Source organism: Stegodyphus dumicola, chromosome 6, assembly GCF_044657685.1.
Source record: "Stegodyphus dumicola isolate Sdum_Otavi_A_Nest chromosome 6, ASM4465768v1".
Taxonomy (NCBI): Eukaryota; Metazoa; Arthropoda; class Arachnida; order Araneae; family Eresidae; genus Stegodyphus; species Stegodyphus dumicola.
Window position 1 is genome coordinate 230,371,299 of NC_140773.1, and position 16,610 is coordinate 230,387,908.

Sequence of the window (16,610 nt, forward strand, 5' to 3'; positions counted from 1 at the left end):
AATGAAGAAATATCCAGCTAGCTCGTCCAAGGTTCAGAAAGGTTAGGAGATTCTCAAAGAATTCTTCTTTAGAACATCTTGGATTCCCCATTAATGTAGAGAGGGAGACGTGTTACCTTTTCAACAGCCCACAGTGTTTTGAACAGAAACTCGAAATACTTTTATAGAAAAGAGAAGAGTTGAAAGTGAAAGTCAAAAAACGAAATGAGATCGGATGGGAAAATATTTTCAGAGCTCAGAAAAAAATTCTGAGATGTAAAAAAAAAAAAAAAAAAAAAAAAAAAAAAAAAACAATCTTTTTGTTAATTTTTATCATGTCTTCTAGACATGATAAAAATTAACTCACCCCCCCCTTTTCTATGTGAATGTTGTCTCCCACTTTCTAAAAATAGACCATGACTCATCCAATATTTTCTTGGAGATCTATTCTTTAGAAAGAATGAGTCATTGTCTATTTTTAGAAAGAGTGAGACAACATTCCCAGACAAAAAGAGAAGGGAGTTAATTTTTATCATGTCTAGAAGACATGATAAAAATTAACAAAAAGATTTTTTTTTTTTTAACATCTCAGAATTTTTTTTCTGAGCTCTGAGAAATATTTCCTAGCCGATCCCATTTCATTTTTCGACTTTCACTTTCAACTCTTCACTTTTCTATAAAAGCATTCCACGTTTCTGTTCAGAACAGTGCGCGCTGTTGATGAGGCAACATGTCACTCTCTACCCAAATCTGGAACCCTAGTCACGAGAGAATATGAGACTAGAAAAATAGTTTAGCTTATTGATTTAAAAAATGTCCCATGCTAGAACTCAGAATTATAATCAGAGCGGGGCTTTCCAGTATCCAGTGCCAAGATTTTAGATTTGCCATGGGTGACATGTTCCCAAATTCATAAATTCTTCAATTATAGTCCCCTTCTTTGACAAATGGCTAAGAAATTCTTAAAGAATATCATGAGATTGGGTAAAGGGAGAGACGTGTTGCCTCTTCCACAGCCCACACGGATCTGAAGTGAAACGCGGAATGCTTTTATAGATAACTTCCCCAGTTATCTGTTGATCATGTCCAGTCATCCACAGTTATTGAAACAAAGTCAAAAGCCAATCGAAAGTAAAATCCCAACAGAATTCCACAAGAATGAGTCATAGTCTATTTTTAGAAAGAGTGAGACAACATTCCCAGACAAAAAGAGAAGGGAGTTAATTTTTATCATGTCTAGAAGACATGATAAAAATTAACAAAAAGATTTTTTTTTTTTTTACATCACAAAATTTTTTTCTGAGCTCTGAGAATTTTTTTCAAAGTCGGCTTGATTCACAAAACCAGATATATTCAAATTATTTCTATAGAGGGTTCTCATCTATTTAAACCACTCGCGTTTCAGCTTTAAATCAGTCTGTACTGTGCACTGGAGCTGAATTGTTTTCAGCTGTCAGACATTTTTTTCCAACAGCCGACTCGATCGTTCAAATGACACCGTGGAAGTTGGAGAGAGGTCATGTCAATTCGGATGACGGTAAAGCATTTGAGGGCTATTTGCCTTAAGAAATGCCTTCGTGGAGGACTTTGGAAGGGAAACTGGCTCGTATTCACGTTACACATGGGGAAAAACCACGAAAAAAAACACACATGCAGCCAGCTTGAAAGTCAGTCGTTCACGTTTTACAAAATATGAAATGGATTTTATAAAAACATATTGGGATCGTATTCAAAATTGGATCATTCTGTTGTTTTATCAGAATATGCCAGTATACGATTGAACAATTCTATTGAATAACATGATCTTGCTTTCTTGAAAGTCATTTGTTAACGTTTCACAAAATATATATCAGTATACGATGGAACCATCATGATCCGTTATACTGACTGATGGAGTCAGCTGTGGATCATGGGATCTTTTGCCTTGTTGAAAAGGATTTGTTAAAGCTTCACAAAATATACAAAATATATATCAGTATACGATTGAAAAAAATCATGATCCGTTATCCTGACTCATGGAGTCAGCTGTGGATCACAGGATTTTGCCTTGTTGAAAACAATTTGTTAAAGTTCCACAAAATATATCAGTATACAATGGAACTATCGTGATCCGTTAATTCTGACAAGTCTAGTCAGCTTTGGATCACGAAATCTTGCCTTCTTGAAAGTCATTTGTTAAAGAAATTTCACAAAATATAGCAGTATACAATGGAACAATCGTGATCCGTTAATCCTGACTGATTGAGTCAGCTCTGGATCACGAGATCTTGCCTTCTTGAAAGTCATTTGTTAAAGAAGTTTCACAAAATATATCAGTATAGAATGGAACAATCGTGATCCGTTAATCCTGACTGATTGAGTCAGTTCTGGATCACGAGATCTTGCCTTCTTGAAAGTCATTTGTTAAAATTTCACAAAATATATCAGTATACGATTGATAAAATCGTGATCCGTTAATCCTGACTAGTCTAGCCAGCTGTGGATCACGAGATCTTGCCTTGTTAAAGTTTCACAAAATAGATCAGTATACGAGGGAACCATCGTGATCCGTTGATCTTGACTGCTCTAGCCAGCTATGGATCACGAGATCTTGCCCTGTTGAAAGGGATTTGTTAAAGTTTCACAAAATATATCAGTATACGATTGATAAAATCGTGATCCGTTTTTCCTGACTAATGGAGTCAGCTGTGGATCACGAGATCTTGGCTTCTTGAAAGAAATTTGTTAAAGTTTCACAAAATATATCAGTATAGGATGGAACAATCGTGATCCAATTACACTGACGAGTCTAGCCAGCTGTGGATCACGAGATCTTGGCTTCTTGAAAGGAATTTGTTAAAGTTTCACAAAATATATCAGTATAGGATGAAACAATCGTGATCCGATTACACTGACGGGTCTAGCCAGCTGTGGATCACGAGATCTTGGCTTCTTGAAAGGAATTTGTTAAAGTTTCACAAAATATATCAGTATAAGATGGAACAATCGTGATCCGATTACACTGACTAATGGAGTCAGCTGTGGATCACGGGATCTTGGCTTCTTGAAAGGAATTGGTTAAAGTTTCACAAAATATATCAGTATATGACGGAACAATCGTGATCCGATTACACTGACGTATCTAGCCAGCTGTGGATCACGAGATCTTGGCTTCTTGAAAGGAATTTGTTAAAGTTTCACAAAATATATCAGTATATGATGGAACAATCGTGATCCGATTACACTGACGTATCTAGCCAGCTGTGGATCACGAGATCTTGGCTTCTTGAAAGGAATTTGTTAAAGTTTCACAAAATATATCAGTATAGGATGGAACAATCGTGATCCGATTACACTGACGTATCTAGCCAGTTGTGGATCACGAGATCTTGGCTTCTTGAAAGGAATTTGTTAAAGTTTCACAAAATATATCAGTATATGAAATAATAGCATGTTTTCTATAAAAACAGCTATTGAGTAAAACATTTCTAGCCTTGAAAAACAAAAACAGTAGCAGGGGAAAAAATATTACCCTACCTCAAAGTATTGAAAGGAAATAAGAATACATTTCAATAAAATGGGTGACTCAATAAATATTTGTAGTCTATAAAATACAAAAGAGTAAGAAAAAATGTTCACATACCTTCACAGAAGCTCTTCCCAGGAGAGTGAGAAGCGTGTATCCACGTTGAGTGCACAGCACAGACTGATCTGAAACTGAAACGCAAGTGGTTTAAATACATTAACGAGTTGCTTCTAGAAACCGACTGGGAAAAATTCTCAGAGCTCTGGAAAAATTTTAATACATTAAAAAAAAAAAAAAACCTTCCTTTTTTCTTTCTTAATTTGATGTCTTCACTTTTTTTATTTCTACAAGGTCAAAAGAATGAAGACATCAAATTAAGAAAGAAAAAGTTTTTTTTTTTTTTTTTTTTTTTTTTTCCAGCTTTGAAAATTTTCTTCCCAGTCGTTAACATTTCGTTTTTGGACTTTCAGTTTCAATTCTTGGACCCATGATGTTCTTTTATTGATGTTCTTGTAGTATATTTCTATACAAATTCACTCCTTTTCCCCAAAAAAGATATCTTTTTCTTATTTTTTTTTACCTTCGAATTTGTATAGCTATATACTGAAAACAGGCATTAAAGTCAGTTTGTAGTATATTCCTATACAAATTCACTTAATTTCCCGAAAAAAAAAATGTCTTTTTTTTTATTTTTTTTTACCTTCCAATTTGTATAGCTATATACTGAAAACAGGCATTAAAGTCAGTTTGTAGTATATTCCTATACAAATTCACTTAATTTCCCTAAAAAAAAAAAGATGTCTTTTTTTTTATTTTTTTTACCTTCCAATTTGTATAGCTATATGCTGAAAACAGGCTTTAAAGTCCGTTTGTAGTATATTCCTATACAAATTCACTGCCTTCCCCCCCGAAAAAAAAAGATGTCTTTTTTTTATTTTTTTTACCTTCCAATTTGTATAGCTATATGCTGAAAACAGGCTTTAAAGTCCGTTTGTAGTATATTCCTATACAAATTCACTGCCTTCCCTCCTCCGAAAAAAAAGATGTCTTTTTTTTATTTTTTTTTACCTTCCAATTTGTATAGCTATATACTGAAAACAGGCCTTAAATTCCGTTTGTAGTATATTCCTATACAAATTTACTCCCTTTTCCCCAAAAAGATGTCTTTTTTTTTTTTAAATTTTACCTTCAAATTTGTATAGCTACATACTGAGAACACGCGTTCAAGTCCGTTTGTAGTATATTGGTAGACATGGTCTATTTTTAGAAAGGGTGAGACAACATTCCCAGATAAAAGGGGGTAGAGTTAATTTTTATCATGTCTAGAAGACATGATAAAAATTAACAAAAAGATTTTTTTTTTTTTTCATCTCAGAATTTTTTTCTGAGCTCTGAGAATTTTTTTCCCAATCGACAGCCAACAGAAATGTTTCCAGCCAACGCGATTTACTTTCACTTTCAACTCTTTTCTATATAAGTATTCCACGTTTTCTGTTCAGAACCGTGCGGGCTGTCCAAGGTGCAACATGACTATAGACGAGCGGTCTAATAGTTCCATGACAAAACATCGCTTTAATCTTTTCAGTAACATTATTGAGGATACTTTTCTTGTAAAAAAGAAAAAAAGTATTGTTTTCTTTCATCTAGGGAAACAATCATACCTTGGATGTTTAGAAGAAGATCCGTTTAAGTAAAAACGATTAGCCCCATCGCACAACATCATCATGGGTTCTCAATCTTATCCCAACAGCCCTGTGATCATTGTTTTTTTCAAAAGTCAGGCCAAAGTATTCCTTTTAAATCATTTTCTGTTCTTCCTGGGTGGGGGATTGCGTACCGAGAATGTATTTTCCACAAACCCCACGTATTAGAACAGAAATATATTACAATCATCACGCCATCGTGGTTTTCGAAAGACAAAACAATTCCTCATGAAACAACATCTTTTCTTCCTGGTTGTGAGATGAGGTAGAGATGTTGCATCGTCCACAACCCACACTGATCTGAACAGAAATGTGGAATGTTTTTATAGATATAAGAAATAAACTGAAAGTGAAAGTAAAAATGAAATCGTGTTGGCTGGAAATATTTCTTGGCTGTCGAATGGAAAAAAATTTCCAAAGCTTAAAAAAAAAAAAAATAAAAAAAAAAAACTCTTCCTTTTTTTCTATTAATTTGATGTCTTTTATCATGTCTAGAAGACATGATAAAAATTAACAAAAAGTTTTTTTTTTTTTTTTTTTTTTTTTTTTTTTTTTTTACATCTCAGAATTTTTTTTCTGAGCTCTGAAAATTTTTTCCCAGTCGGCAACCAATTGAAAAATTTCCAATCGGCTTTTACTTTCACTTTCAACTCTTTTCTATAAAAGCATTGCACGTTTTCTGTTCAGAACCGTGCGGGCTCTCCATGGTGCAACATGCTTTTTCTCTCTCTACCTCATCTGCATCTAGGATGTTTTTCCTTCTTCAAGAAGTGGAATTTTTTGGGAATACCTTACAATTTCACGAGCTAGCTGTTTCTTATATTTCGAGGAGATTTCAATGAAATTGTTTATAGATGTCATCTATTGCAGATGGGGAAAAAGTCTATACTGGATCGCTGGAGACATCTCATCCAGATAGGTCACGTTATATGTTTTCCCACACCTAAATAAACTGGACATGAGCCATCCTTTTGTTTTCTCATCCAACAAAGATAGACACTGCAGACCGTTTTGGGTTTTCACTCTTCGCGAACCGAGATGAGCCGCAGCCACACTTTGCGTTTTCTCTGAGCGCAATAATGGATCACGTGAGCAGCCATTTTGTTTCCCATCTCACCCAGATAGGTCATGTTGTATTTTGTTTCATGCACCTAGCCAATTTTGGACATGAGCCATCCTTTTTTTTTTTTTTTTTTTTGTCTATCGAACCAAGATGGACTCTGGAGACAATTTTGTTTCTCAACGGAAAAGTAAATTTTCTGAATGGGTACCGGTGTTCGAATACTTTTGTGGCCGACTGTACACAGCGATCTGTTTCTCTTAAATGCATCAGAGAATTACACAAACTCAGTATCGTTCATAACCTTGGCATTAAACACCAGGCATGATTACGATCCTCCTACAACAGTTGAAACTTTAACACATACTCCAATATAATGAAAATAAAAGAAGGATCCTGATTTTAATCTTTTAAAAATAGCAGCAAGCAATTAGAAAGGCAGACCTAATGACAGAGAGAAAAATATTACACAACTCCATTGATTCGAGCTATAAAAAATTCCAAAAAAATGACCTAGCGACGAAAATAAAGCTACCATAATACTGTAAAAGCTATCATAAAAAAATGCCGTGCACCCGATATTTCACTTAGCCAATAATAAAAATGGGTACTATTCCGTTTTGAGGACCGTAAAAAAATTGCAGCGAAAAATAATGCGCAAAAGCGCCAAATCTAGCAAACGCGCACATTTAACAGCGCGCCAAATCTAGCGTACGCGCTGATTTCAGATTGCACAAGTTTCCATAGTTCTATATTTCTTAAGACTCCATTGAAATACTAGTTTAATTTTTAAATCCTTTTTTGATATCCTATGGATTTAACAATTTGAGAATTACCCGTGATGAAAAGTCTGCAATAGAATTTTGGGTAAAGTGCAGAATCGCCTACTGCTTGATGCGTTTTTAAGAATTGCACATACTCGGTATCCATGTACACATCGACCTATTTTCACTTTAAAAAAAATCCCAGAATTGCACAAAAATGGCACTGCGCACACCCTTGACTTTATCTATGTACATATCGACGTATTTTCACTCAAAAAGTAAAAGAAAATTGACAAAAATCCAATTGTTTTTAACCTTGTAAAAAGCAGCAAACAAATAAGTGGGCGATTCTGCACATTACCGAGAATGTATTCAAAGAAAAGGCATCATTCATTATAGAAAATTATGTTTGAACAACCAACGAGATGAAATTATGTTTTAGCGATGACTCCGTAGCGAAATAGCAATGCAGGCATCCATTCAGTTATGTTTAGCAATTTTTATATAAATTATAATAATAAGAAAGTATGATATGAAATTAACCTTTCATCTAAATTAAAACATCAATCTTAGACAGTTATTTACTATTTTACTTCCTTTCTTGCCGCAATTATTAGGGTTGCCGAATTATTTTTGGCAGCATTGGCATCGCAGTTTGGCGATTTTTTTATGGCCCTCGAAACCGAATAGTACCTTAAAAGGAAACTTACCTTCAGTCTTCTAGTTTACTGGAATGTGTTGGTGACGTCTCACTCATAAAAGTCTGTCCAGCTAATCGTTTCATACAGGCCTTGAAAATGGATGTTTGCATTTGCCTCCAGTAACTCTACACATCGACTAATAACCATATAGGCAAGTCTTTCGCTTTACGAATTTTATATTAGTTCATATTTATACGATCTTGTAACTAACATTTTCTTCATACACTATTTAATCACACCTTTTTTACCCTATCGCTCCAACTCGTAAAAATCAAATTTAATATTCACTCATACTGCAGGAAGCACCGAGAACACTCATTAGTGATTAAAAAGTTCTTTTTAGCCGAAGGATTTTTATCCTATGTTTTGAGCAGTTGCGGTTATAAATGTTTATTGAACATTTTCAATCGTTTGGTAATTCTTAATAATGCTATTATGAGCGCTAAATCGTTGCGCTTAATGCACACAACACACAATAAAGTAGATTTACAATTTTACAAAAAATCTCACGCAGCAGCATTCTAAAACATCTAAATTCAGTAAAATATAATTTAAATTGCCTTTAAATACGAATCTATACAGTAGCTGTAACTTCTTTATAAAAAGAGGCATGAGATAAGTAAACAACTTCTTGATTTGTGCAGCGTCTTCTAGGATTGAGCTCACATAAACAGGGTACGTTATTATTCGACGAACAGTGTGGGGTAACCTTAGGTGAGGGGAGGTTCCTTTTTATGAGTTTTTCTTCCATACAATTTAGAAGCTGCAGCAAAAGAATTAGAATAATAATTCTAATTTCTAGAATTCTAATTTCTAGAATTAAGAAGAAAGATTATTTTTTTATAATTAGTATTGACAGTACAAGACAACAATAGAATGTATTAAATATTTTGTAGAATCATAAATTTTTCAGCATTTACTTTAGTGAAAGGCCGCTAGGAGAATAAAGAAGTTAAAGCCCATGATGAGTCTTGTTGATCACTTTGCCACAGTGCAGTAGATACCCAGTATATTTCAACGTAGTATCTTAGTATCTTAGGAGATCACTTTTCCAAATGATGTCCTTGACTGCTTGCATTTGTGACAGTTTATTAATAGGAATCTCGACACTTCTGAGCCATTGTAATTTATTGAAATCGTTAAATTTTAAATTATCGAAAGCTATAGTAATCATTGAAAAACTGTCGTCCTGGCATTTTTGATCAAATATCAGGAAGAAAACAAGCAATTTCTTTCAGTTAAGAATAAAAGGCTTTAGAAAAATTAAATAAAAACAAAAATCGGTTTTCTGAACGAGGCTGTTTAAAGACGTTACTGGCCTGCATTTAGTACTTGATAAGAATAATTTTGTACAATAACTTAAAGGGGTCTTTTATAAATCAACTCTTTAGAATAAAACACTTTATTTCTCTCGTGATGTGCAAATTTTGCGAAATTGGAGGGCTGCCTTTGCACCCTTTTCAGGATTACAATATTTAAAATTTTATCCTCTGGGCCAAAAGACTGAAAGCACGCTGCAACACGTAAATTGTTATGGGAAGTGTTTCGAATTGGATACTATTCGAGATACCTATATTTTACAATATTGAACAGGTTAATTCCTCTGCACGGGGTTTTAAAAAAAGAAGCAACTTAAACAACTTACGTTGAAAGACATTTTTAATAAAGTAAACAAATAAATATTAAGCTTTTGTTTTATAAATATTGATACTCTTTAGATCATAACTGCTTCATGATTTCATAAATCACGATTTCATATTTTTAATTTTATAATTTCTACCTGCCATCTGACTAGATTTAAACTGATGATCTAATACCGGAAAAATCTCACGGACTTTGTACTGTATTAGGGTATTAAGTGTCATTTATGAAGCTTATATGTTGAGTATTGTTTTTATCCTTTGTTAATTACTTGGTGTTATTAAAGTATTCCAAAAATAAAAAGTATAGCTGTTTTTTTAGATGTAATAATTTTAGTACTTGTGTTTATACTAAAAGTGCAATTTTTTACTTTTCGGATAACTGCAGTGTTTGAGAACGAATTGATTATTAATGTTTTTATACGGTTTTTTATGTGTAAAAACTGTATTTTTGTGGTATCTACTTTGAGTACTAGTTTTATTTCTTATAGAGACTCATGTAGGGTAAACTGAAAAGCCTTGTCTTGCAAAACGATTTCTGAATCATGGTTAATTTTTTGTGTTATTGAGGCATTTCAGAACTAATACAGTTATTTATATTTCTATATAAAAACGGAACAGTGCAAAATAATTACTTGATGAAACAGTGCAAAATAATTAGTTCATATATTAAGTAACTGTCGTTTTGTTCAATACCACAATTTTACTTGTGATGAACTGAATATTTTATTTACTTATTTTGACATGTTCTAAAAAATCTTTCTTCTATTTGATTTTTAATGCCTCTACTTAATCATCCAGTACTGCAAATTCCCATTTTAATTAATGCTTATTTCCAATTTTCCTTTTACTTCCATAATTTTTCTCTTTGAGGAATGTTTTAATATGCTTAAATAATAATTAGATGTGTCAGTGTGGTACTTTTCCGTTTCGCCGGCGCAAATCTCGCCAAGCAGACTTTATTGGCGTCAACATACAGTATACACATAAAAAATATTTAAAAAAATGTTAGTTTTAAGAATTCTTTTTTTAAAGGCATAAACATTTTAATATCGCTTAAAATTTTATAAAAAACTGATAAATAAAGACAATAAATTTGTAAAAAGACATTAATTTAAGAATTTACTACGCTTTCATGGTTCATATCACGTGACCCGAAACGATCTCTTCTCACGTAAACTACTCTCTACAAAAATCTAATGCTCTCAGTAATTATCTACATTAATTTCAAGTTAAATCTTAATTTGGAACACAAGTTTAAATGCAAAAAATATTTCAATTCGTACGAATAGCTTACTCAGAAATTATGTAAAACTGCAGTACTTTACTTCGCTAATGCATTCTCATTAGAATTGATGAATTTAACTCTTGACTTTACCTTTTCTATATTTTTGGCTTCGGGTAAGAGCTGTGATTGCATCCTAATTGACTTAATTACCGAAAATGGCCTTGGACATAAAACTGAACTATCTGATAAAAATTCTATGTAATTATATGTCAGTATTGAAAGAAACAATCAATCTGATAAGAAAAAGCTGCGACTTGTTTTGAAAATGAGGCGTAAAAGGTTACCAGTGAGAATATTCCGTTTGGCATCGGTTGCACCATTATTAGCGACTTTATCGCTTGCGCCGGTAAAACGGAAAAGTACCGTCAGTGTTTCTACCAATATAAACGTTTAACTTTGGAAATAGTATTATACGTATTATATGATCTTTAGATAACTTTGGAAATAGTATTATACGATCTTTTTTAAGCATTCTTGCATAATGAAATTTTCAAGAATTTGGCTTTTATTTACAGTTATATATTTACACGTACTCTCTTCCAACATTTTAAAATTTTTTTATCACCTAACATGACTGAAAAATCTGTCGATTATGCAACTTTTCCATGCGAGTACAAAATCACGCCTTTAATGTAATTTTAAAAGTGTCCTTTTATGAATTCTGTCTCATAGATAGTTTTCTATGCAAGTACAAAATCACGCCTTTAATGTAATTTTACAAGTGCCCTTTTATGAATTCTGTCTCATTTTAATTTATCTCATTTTAATCTGTTACCGCTTTGCCGAAAAGTATTTTTAAAAATTGATAACTGTGAAGTTTTGTTTTACATACTGTGTTTAAATTAACAGTTCTTTGCTTTTCATGTTCTATCTGTTAATCATCTTGATAAATATTCGCAAAACCATTTATAGTTCCATAGTTTTAAGCCATATGTTCATGATGCACTGATGTATTTATGGTTAATCATTTGCATATTAACCAGTATGAAAGTGCCTCTAGAATTGAAGTACAAGGATACATCGATAATCATAATTTCGGATATATTGCGACTGTGATATGCAGTATCACATATAGAGCCAGGATTACATTTAATTCTTCAAGTCATCGCTGTTCAGACAACACTTGTGACATTTCATTTTCACCCAGTGCCATCTGCTTGCCTGTAATTGTCTGCTTTCACCCGAAGTATATGTGGCTGTTTATTTCTCTGTTTTGTGGCTGTTTTTCTTCCAGTCTGGAATTCTGACTAGAAATGTTCCTTTTGTCTCCTGGCAAATTCCACCGTGGACTTACTGTTGTGGCAAGATACGACCTTGATTATTCTTTTGACGCGTAAAAAGTCTTTGTCAATTTCGACAATCTATCCGGGGCCGCCAATTTTAATATTTCAATTAACCTCTAAGTCTTTCATATGCACTTCATGCATATAATTATTCCAATCTATAAGTCTTATCGGATAAATCCAACTGATGTTGGCACCATTTAATGGATGACTGTTCATATACCCAAAAGTAAATAAATCTTAAAGCTTTTAAAAATTCAATATGACTGTTTTCAAACCACATACCAGTTCGGACATCAAACTTTTGTTGACAATTTTTGACATTGCATCTCCAATAAAATCCTGAATTACAAATTTCATATCATGGCCATTTTTACAAATGCATTCCTTAGGTAAAATAACAGCCTCTCTGAAAAGTTCTATCGCTTCTCCATTTGAAAAAAGTTAGAAAATTTTGATATCCGCTGAGAAAAAAATAATCACATAAAGTTTCACATGTTTAACCTCTAAATTTCAAACGTTGCTAGTGTTTGAAAACAAATGTCAGCCACTGTTTTTAAAAATAGTGTAGAAATAATTTAGAGCTGTATCTGATTTGAAATATAAGCTGTAGCTAATTGAAATTGAATTACTGGCATCCATGAGAATTGAGTTTCTCTTCATATTCTAATTAATGTAATCTAATATCAATATAATTAATCACTCTGATTAAATTATATTTCCTATTAATGTTTTCCTTGAAAAGTTTGAAATTGTATTCATCCTTTTTTTCTTACTATTGAAGTTGCTTTTCTTAGCTGAATAAATTTGTTTAATGTTATTTATTTTTTTTTTAATTTCAGTTTTCAGCATGAAGAAAGGGAAAAAAAGTCGGTCCAGATCTTCACGCTTTGAAGATTCCAAGTCATCAGATTCAATTAATAAAAGTCACATTGAAGAAATATCATTAGAAAAGTCAAAAGTTCTATTTCGTGAGCCATTTGTCGTTTTGCTTCGTAAATTTTGCGATTCATATGAAGAATGTAAGTTATTTATGTAATCAGTAAAAGCATTATTTTATCAAAAATTTGTATTGGTAAACATATTTTTATAAACTCACTTTTTAATATATGAAAATTAAATTAAAAACGTATTTTATTGATAAAAATTTAAAATATTTATTTTTGGTTTTTTCAGCATTTTCAGTTTTTAGATTTACAATGAGAAATTTCTTAATGCTGAAAATTGAAAAGAAATATCATTTATAACAAATGTTTTATTGGTTTTAAAAATTAGTTCAACTTTCATGCAGTAATTTATAAGCATTCAATAAGTATTTGCATTAGCTTCAGTAAGAAGAAACTTAATGCATTTGATGGGAAAAACATATATATGTTAGCTGAAATGATGACACAGGAATGAATGCTGCTGGATTGTTCTATCAGTTCTACTCCCTTTACAGTATGTGTTGCTGTGCACATAACTGTAGCAATCCACCTGACACACTGCTTTAACTTTTGTTATTTTGTCATGTAAAGATTATCCGTTGGCATTTAGAATATGGCTGTTGATATAGATTATTTAAACTGAATTATATTTACACCAAAAGTAAAAACAGTACTCCTTTGTTATAGTGGTCCCCAAGATTGAAAAATCAATCAACTGAGATATCTTGCAAAAATCTGGCTGCATGTTATAATTGTATATTGTACAGAATCGTATATTGCCACATAATTGTATATTAATACCATGCTGCATTTTTTACTCTCATCACATGTTCTTATATTATTCATTTTTGTTCTTATATTATTCATTAAGGTTTACAAATCTACATTGTGTATTTAAAAGTAAATTCGGTACAACTCTGATAAACACCCTAATTTCACCAAATGTGGCGATATGTGTTTTGCGCTGGTTTTTGGCGCGATTGCGTGTAGTATGGCAACCATGTCGATGTTGAAAAATGTTTTGGTGGAGTAGTTTAATCGCTAGTTGGTTCGTGTCGCATGTGTTTTTGAAATGGCCTATGTTACGATGAAAGACGTGGTGGGAAGGTTTCAGCCGCGTATTTTAGATTGTGTGCAGAGTAAATTTAGTATGAAAAGGTACGATGTTGGAGTTGTTAATGAGTCTTTTGTTCACGGATGTATTTATGCAGATCATAGTGTATTTTTGGAATTTCTGTGGGAGTCGGGACTTTTAAAACGGAGTTTGACGTGTCCGAAATGCGGAGCTGATGTGAGAACTCGGACGAAAAATGGTGTTTCTGATAGACTTGTGTGGGTTTGCAGTAAAATTGTTGCTAATAAAGTATGTGGGTGTAAGTGGAGTTTAAGGTTTGGATCTTGGTTTTCGTGTAGCAAGTTAACGTTGGAGGAAGTTTTTATTGTTACTTTCGATATTTTGAATCGTAGGGAGGTATGTGATATAGCAAAATCGTGGAAGTTTTCTTCACAGACGTTGTGTGACTGGCGAAATTTTATTAACGAATGTATTTTGGACTTTGTATGCTCTGTATCTGAGAAGATAGGGGGGAAAGATATTTCTGCTTTTAAAAGAAGCTTTCATTGTGGTAAGTGCATCTTATTTTATTGTTTTTATTTTGTAGAATGTTATATTTATTGTTTTTTTGTATGAATTTCTGTTTTTATTGTTGTTTTTTGAATTGTCTGAAGTTTATTTGGTACTTACGTATTAACGCAACCAGGCCAAAATTCGCATAAATCGCCAAATTTGGCGACCCTACTTACGGCAACCCTACGTGTTATACGTAGTTTTTCGTTACATGCGGGAGATATGTGCCCTTGAAATGGATGAAAAAGAAAGAAAGCAAATAGGCAGCGAAGGACTTATTGTGGAAATAAACGAAAGTTTATTTGTAAAAAGAAAAAATAACACTGGGTGTTTACTACCAGAGCAATGAGTTTTCGGCGGAATTTGCCGAGAAAAGAAAGAGACATTTTTGGTTACTGTACCTAACAGAAGCACCATTACCCTCATGGAAAAAATTTGCGAAAATATCAAGGAAGGAAGCATCATTTATTCGGATTGCTGGAAAGGATACAATACAAGTGAGTTTATATGGCGCCAAGCTCAAGCTGTTAATGGCGAAGACGATTTTCAATCAGTGCTAAAAGCAATAGCCAAAAGATTTCCGCCGAAAAAATAATTTTGCAACTTTTTCAAATTCGAAACCGGAAGGGTTTAATTGCTATTTTATATTTTAAAACAAAATAATGTAAAAAATTGTATTAAAAATTATCTGTAATTAATAAATGTACATTTTCTTTCTACTCGTACTTTTTTACTCAAACTTACAAATTGCGTCATCCTGGTTGCGATAATACGTAAGTACCATTTATTTCAGTTTATTTTCTTGATTTGTTTTTAGTGTAGATTGTGCAATTCGTAGATGTTTTTTAAAATTGAAACAGAACGCTGTGTACATGGTATTCTTTGAAATTTATTGTTGTTATGTTAATTTATTAAAGCGAGGTGTGCGTAGTTTGTAGATTCGTTCGTGGCCTACAGTGTGCCATTCGTAGATGTTTTTTTAAGTTAAAACATGTCACTGTGTACATGGATTCTTGTCAGATATTTATGGTTAGAAACTTTACGTTTTTGCTATCTAAATTTTTTGTTTTTGTTTCGGATTTTTAGCTTAAATCGTGTGTTCAAAACGTAGTTTTTGCATGTGCAAAAACCGTGTTTTTGGAGACATTTTAGGCTTAAAGTTTGAAATGTAGACAAAAAATTTAGATCGTAATATGACAGCGTGAAGTTTCTCGCCAAAAATATTTGGCGAGAAATTTGGCGACTTGAGGGTGCTTATCAGAATAGTTCCGTAAATTCACTGCTTGTTTTCTAAATATGATGTTTACAATCTTTAATTTACCAAGTAATGAGGTGGATGCTATATTATTTTTTCAAGAAAGAGGTCTTTTACCTGACAAACCAGTATGCGAAAGTGGCCCCAACACAAAACTTTATGTTAATGAGGAAACAATTGGGAGGCGTAATATTAAAAATTGCAAAAAGAAGATGGGCCTCTTGGATGTTGGAAATTGGATATCCAGAATATCGTTCATCCCTGCTATTAGATTTATGTATTCTTGGGCAGAGAAACTAACATACATGAAATGGTGTAACAAACAGCTTAATATGTGTAAAAGTGCTGCAGTTACATGCGATAAATTAATAATAAGGATAAAAATTCTTAAAAATAGTCTTAGGAAACTACATGAGTATTATTGTTGTTGTTATTATATATTGTGTTCTTTATTTTCTCATTCATGCTTCACAAGCTTGGTGAAATTATAGCCAAGATCTTGGCACAAATCTAGAAGTGCCAAATATGGTTGATGGCAGCTATAACAAAATAGTACCAAAAAACTGATTCCATTTGCAGGAAAAAATCCTTTTTAGGACAAAAGGCCCTTTTAGTATGAAAATATAATTTTGCATCATTTCATTTTTCATTTAAGTCTTGCCATACAGCAAAATGTAAGATATTTATCTTTTGAATTTAATCTGTTTGTTGCTGGTTAACAAACTAAGATATTTAAAAGCAATGGATGAAGTTCTTAAGAATATTATTATTATTTTACTTTTTAATATGATTTAAATAAAAATGTATTTAATTCATGATATATGTAATTAAAAACATTTATATTTCTATAAAATTATGTTATTTTTTCACTTTTCAAAT

At 32.4% G+C, this 16,610-nt stretch overlaps 1 protein-coding gene across 3 annotated transcripts in view; it reads left to right on the forward strand.

Moving 5' to 3' along the window:
- Positions 1-9,230: 9,230 nt before the first annotated feature.
- LOC118195161 (ATPase family gene 2 protein homolog A-like) overlaps positions 9,231-16,610 on the forward strand; it is an 86,774-nt gene continuing 79,394 nt past the window's right edge. For all 3 annotated transcript variants that reach the window (XR_015041849.1, XM_085819637.1, XM_085819636.1), the window contains exons 1-2: positions 9,231-9,379; positions 12,766-12,945. Coding sequence is in view for 2 of the 3 variants with exons in the window: in XM_085819637.1 (XP_085675763.1) it covers positions 12,774-12,945 (172 nt within the window). In the remaining variant the exon portion in view is untranslated. The remainder of the gene's footprint in view (positions 9,380-12,765; positions 12,946-16,610) is intronic.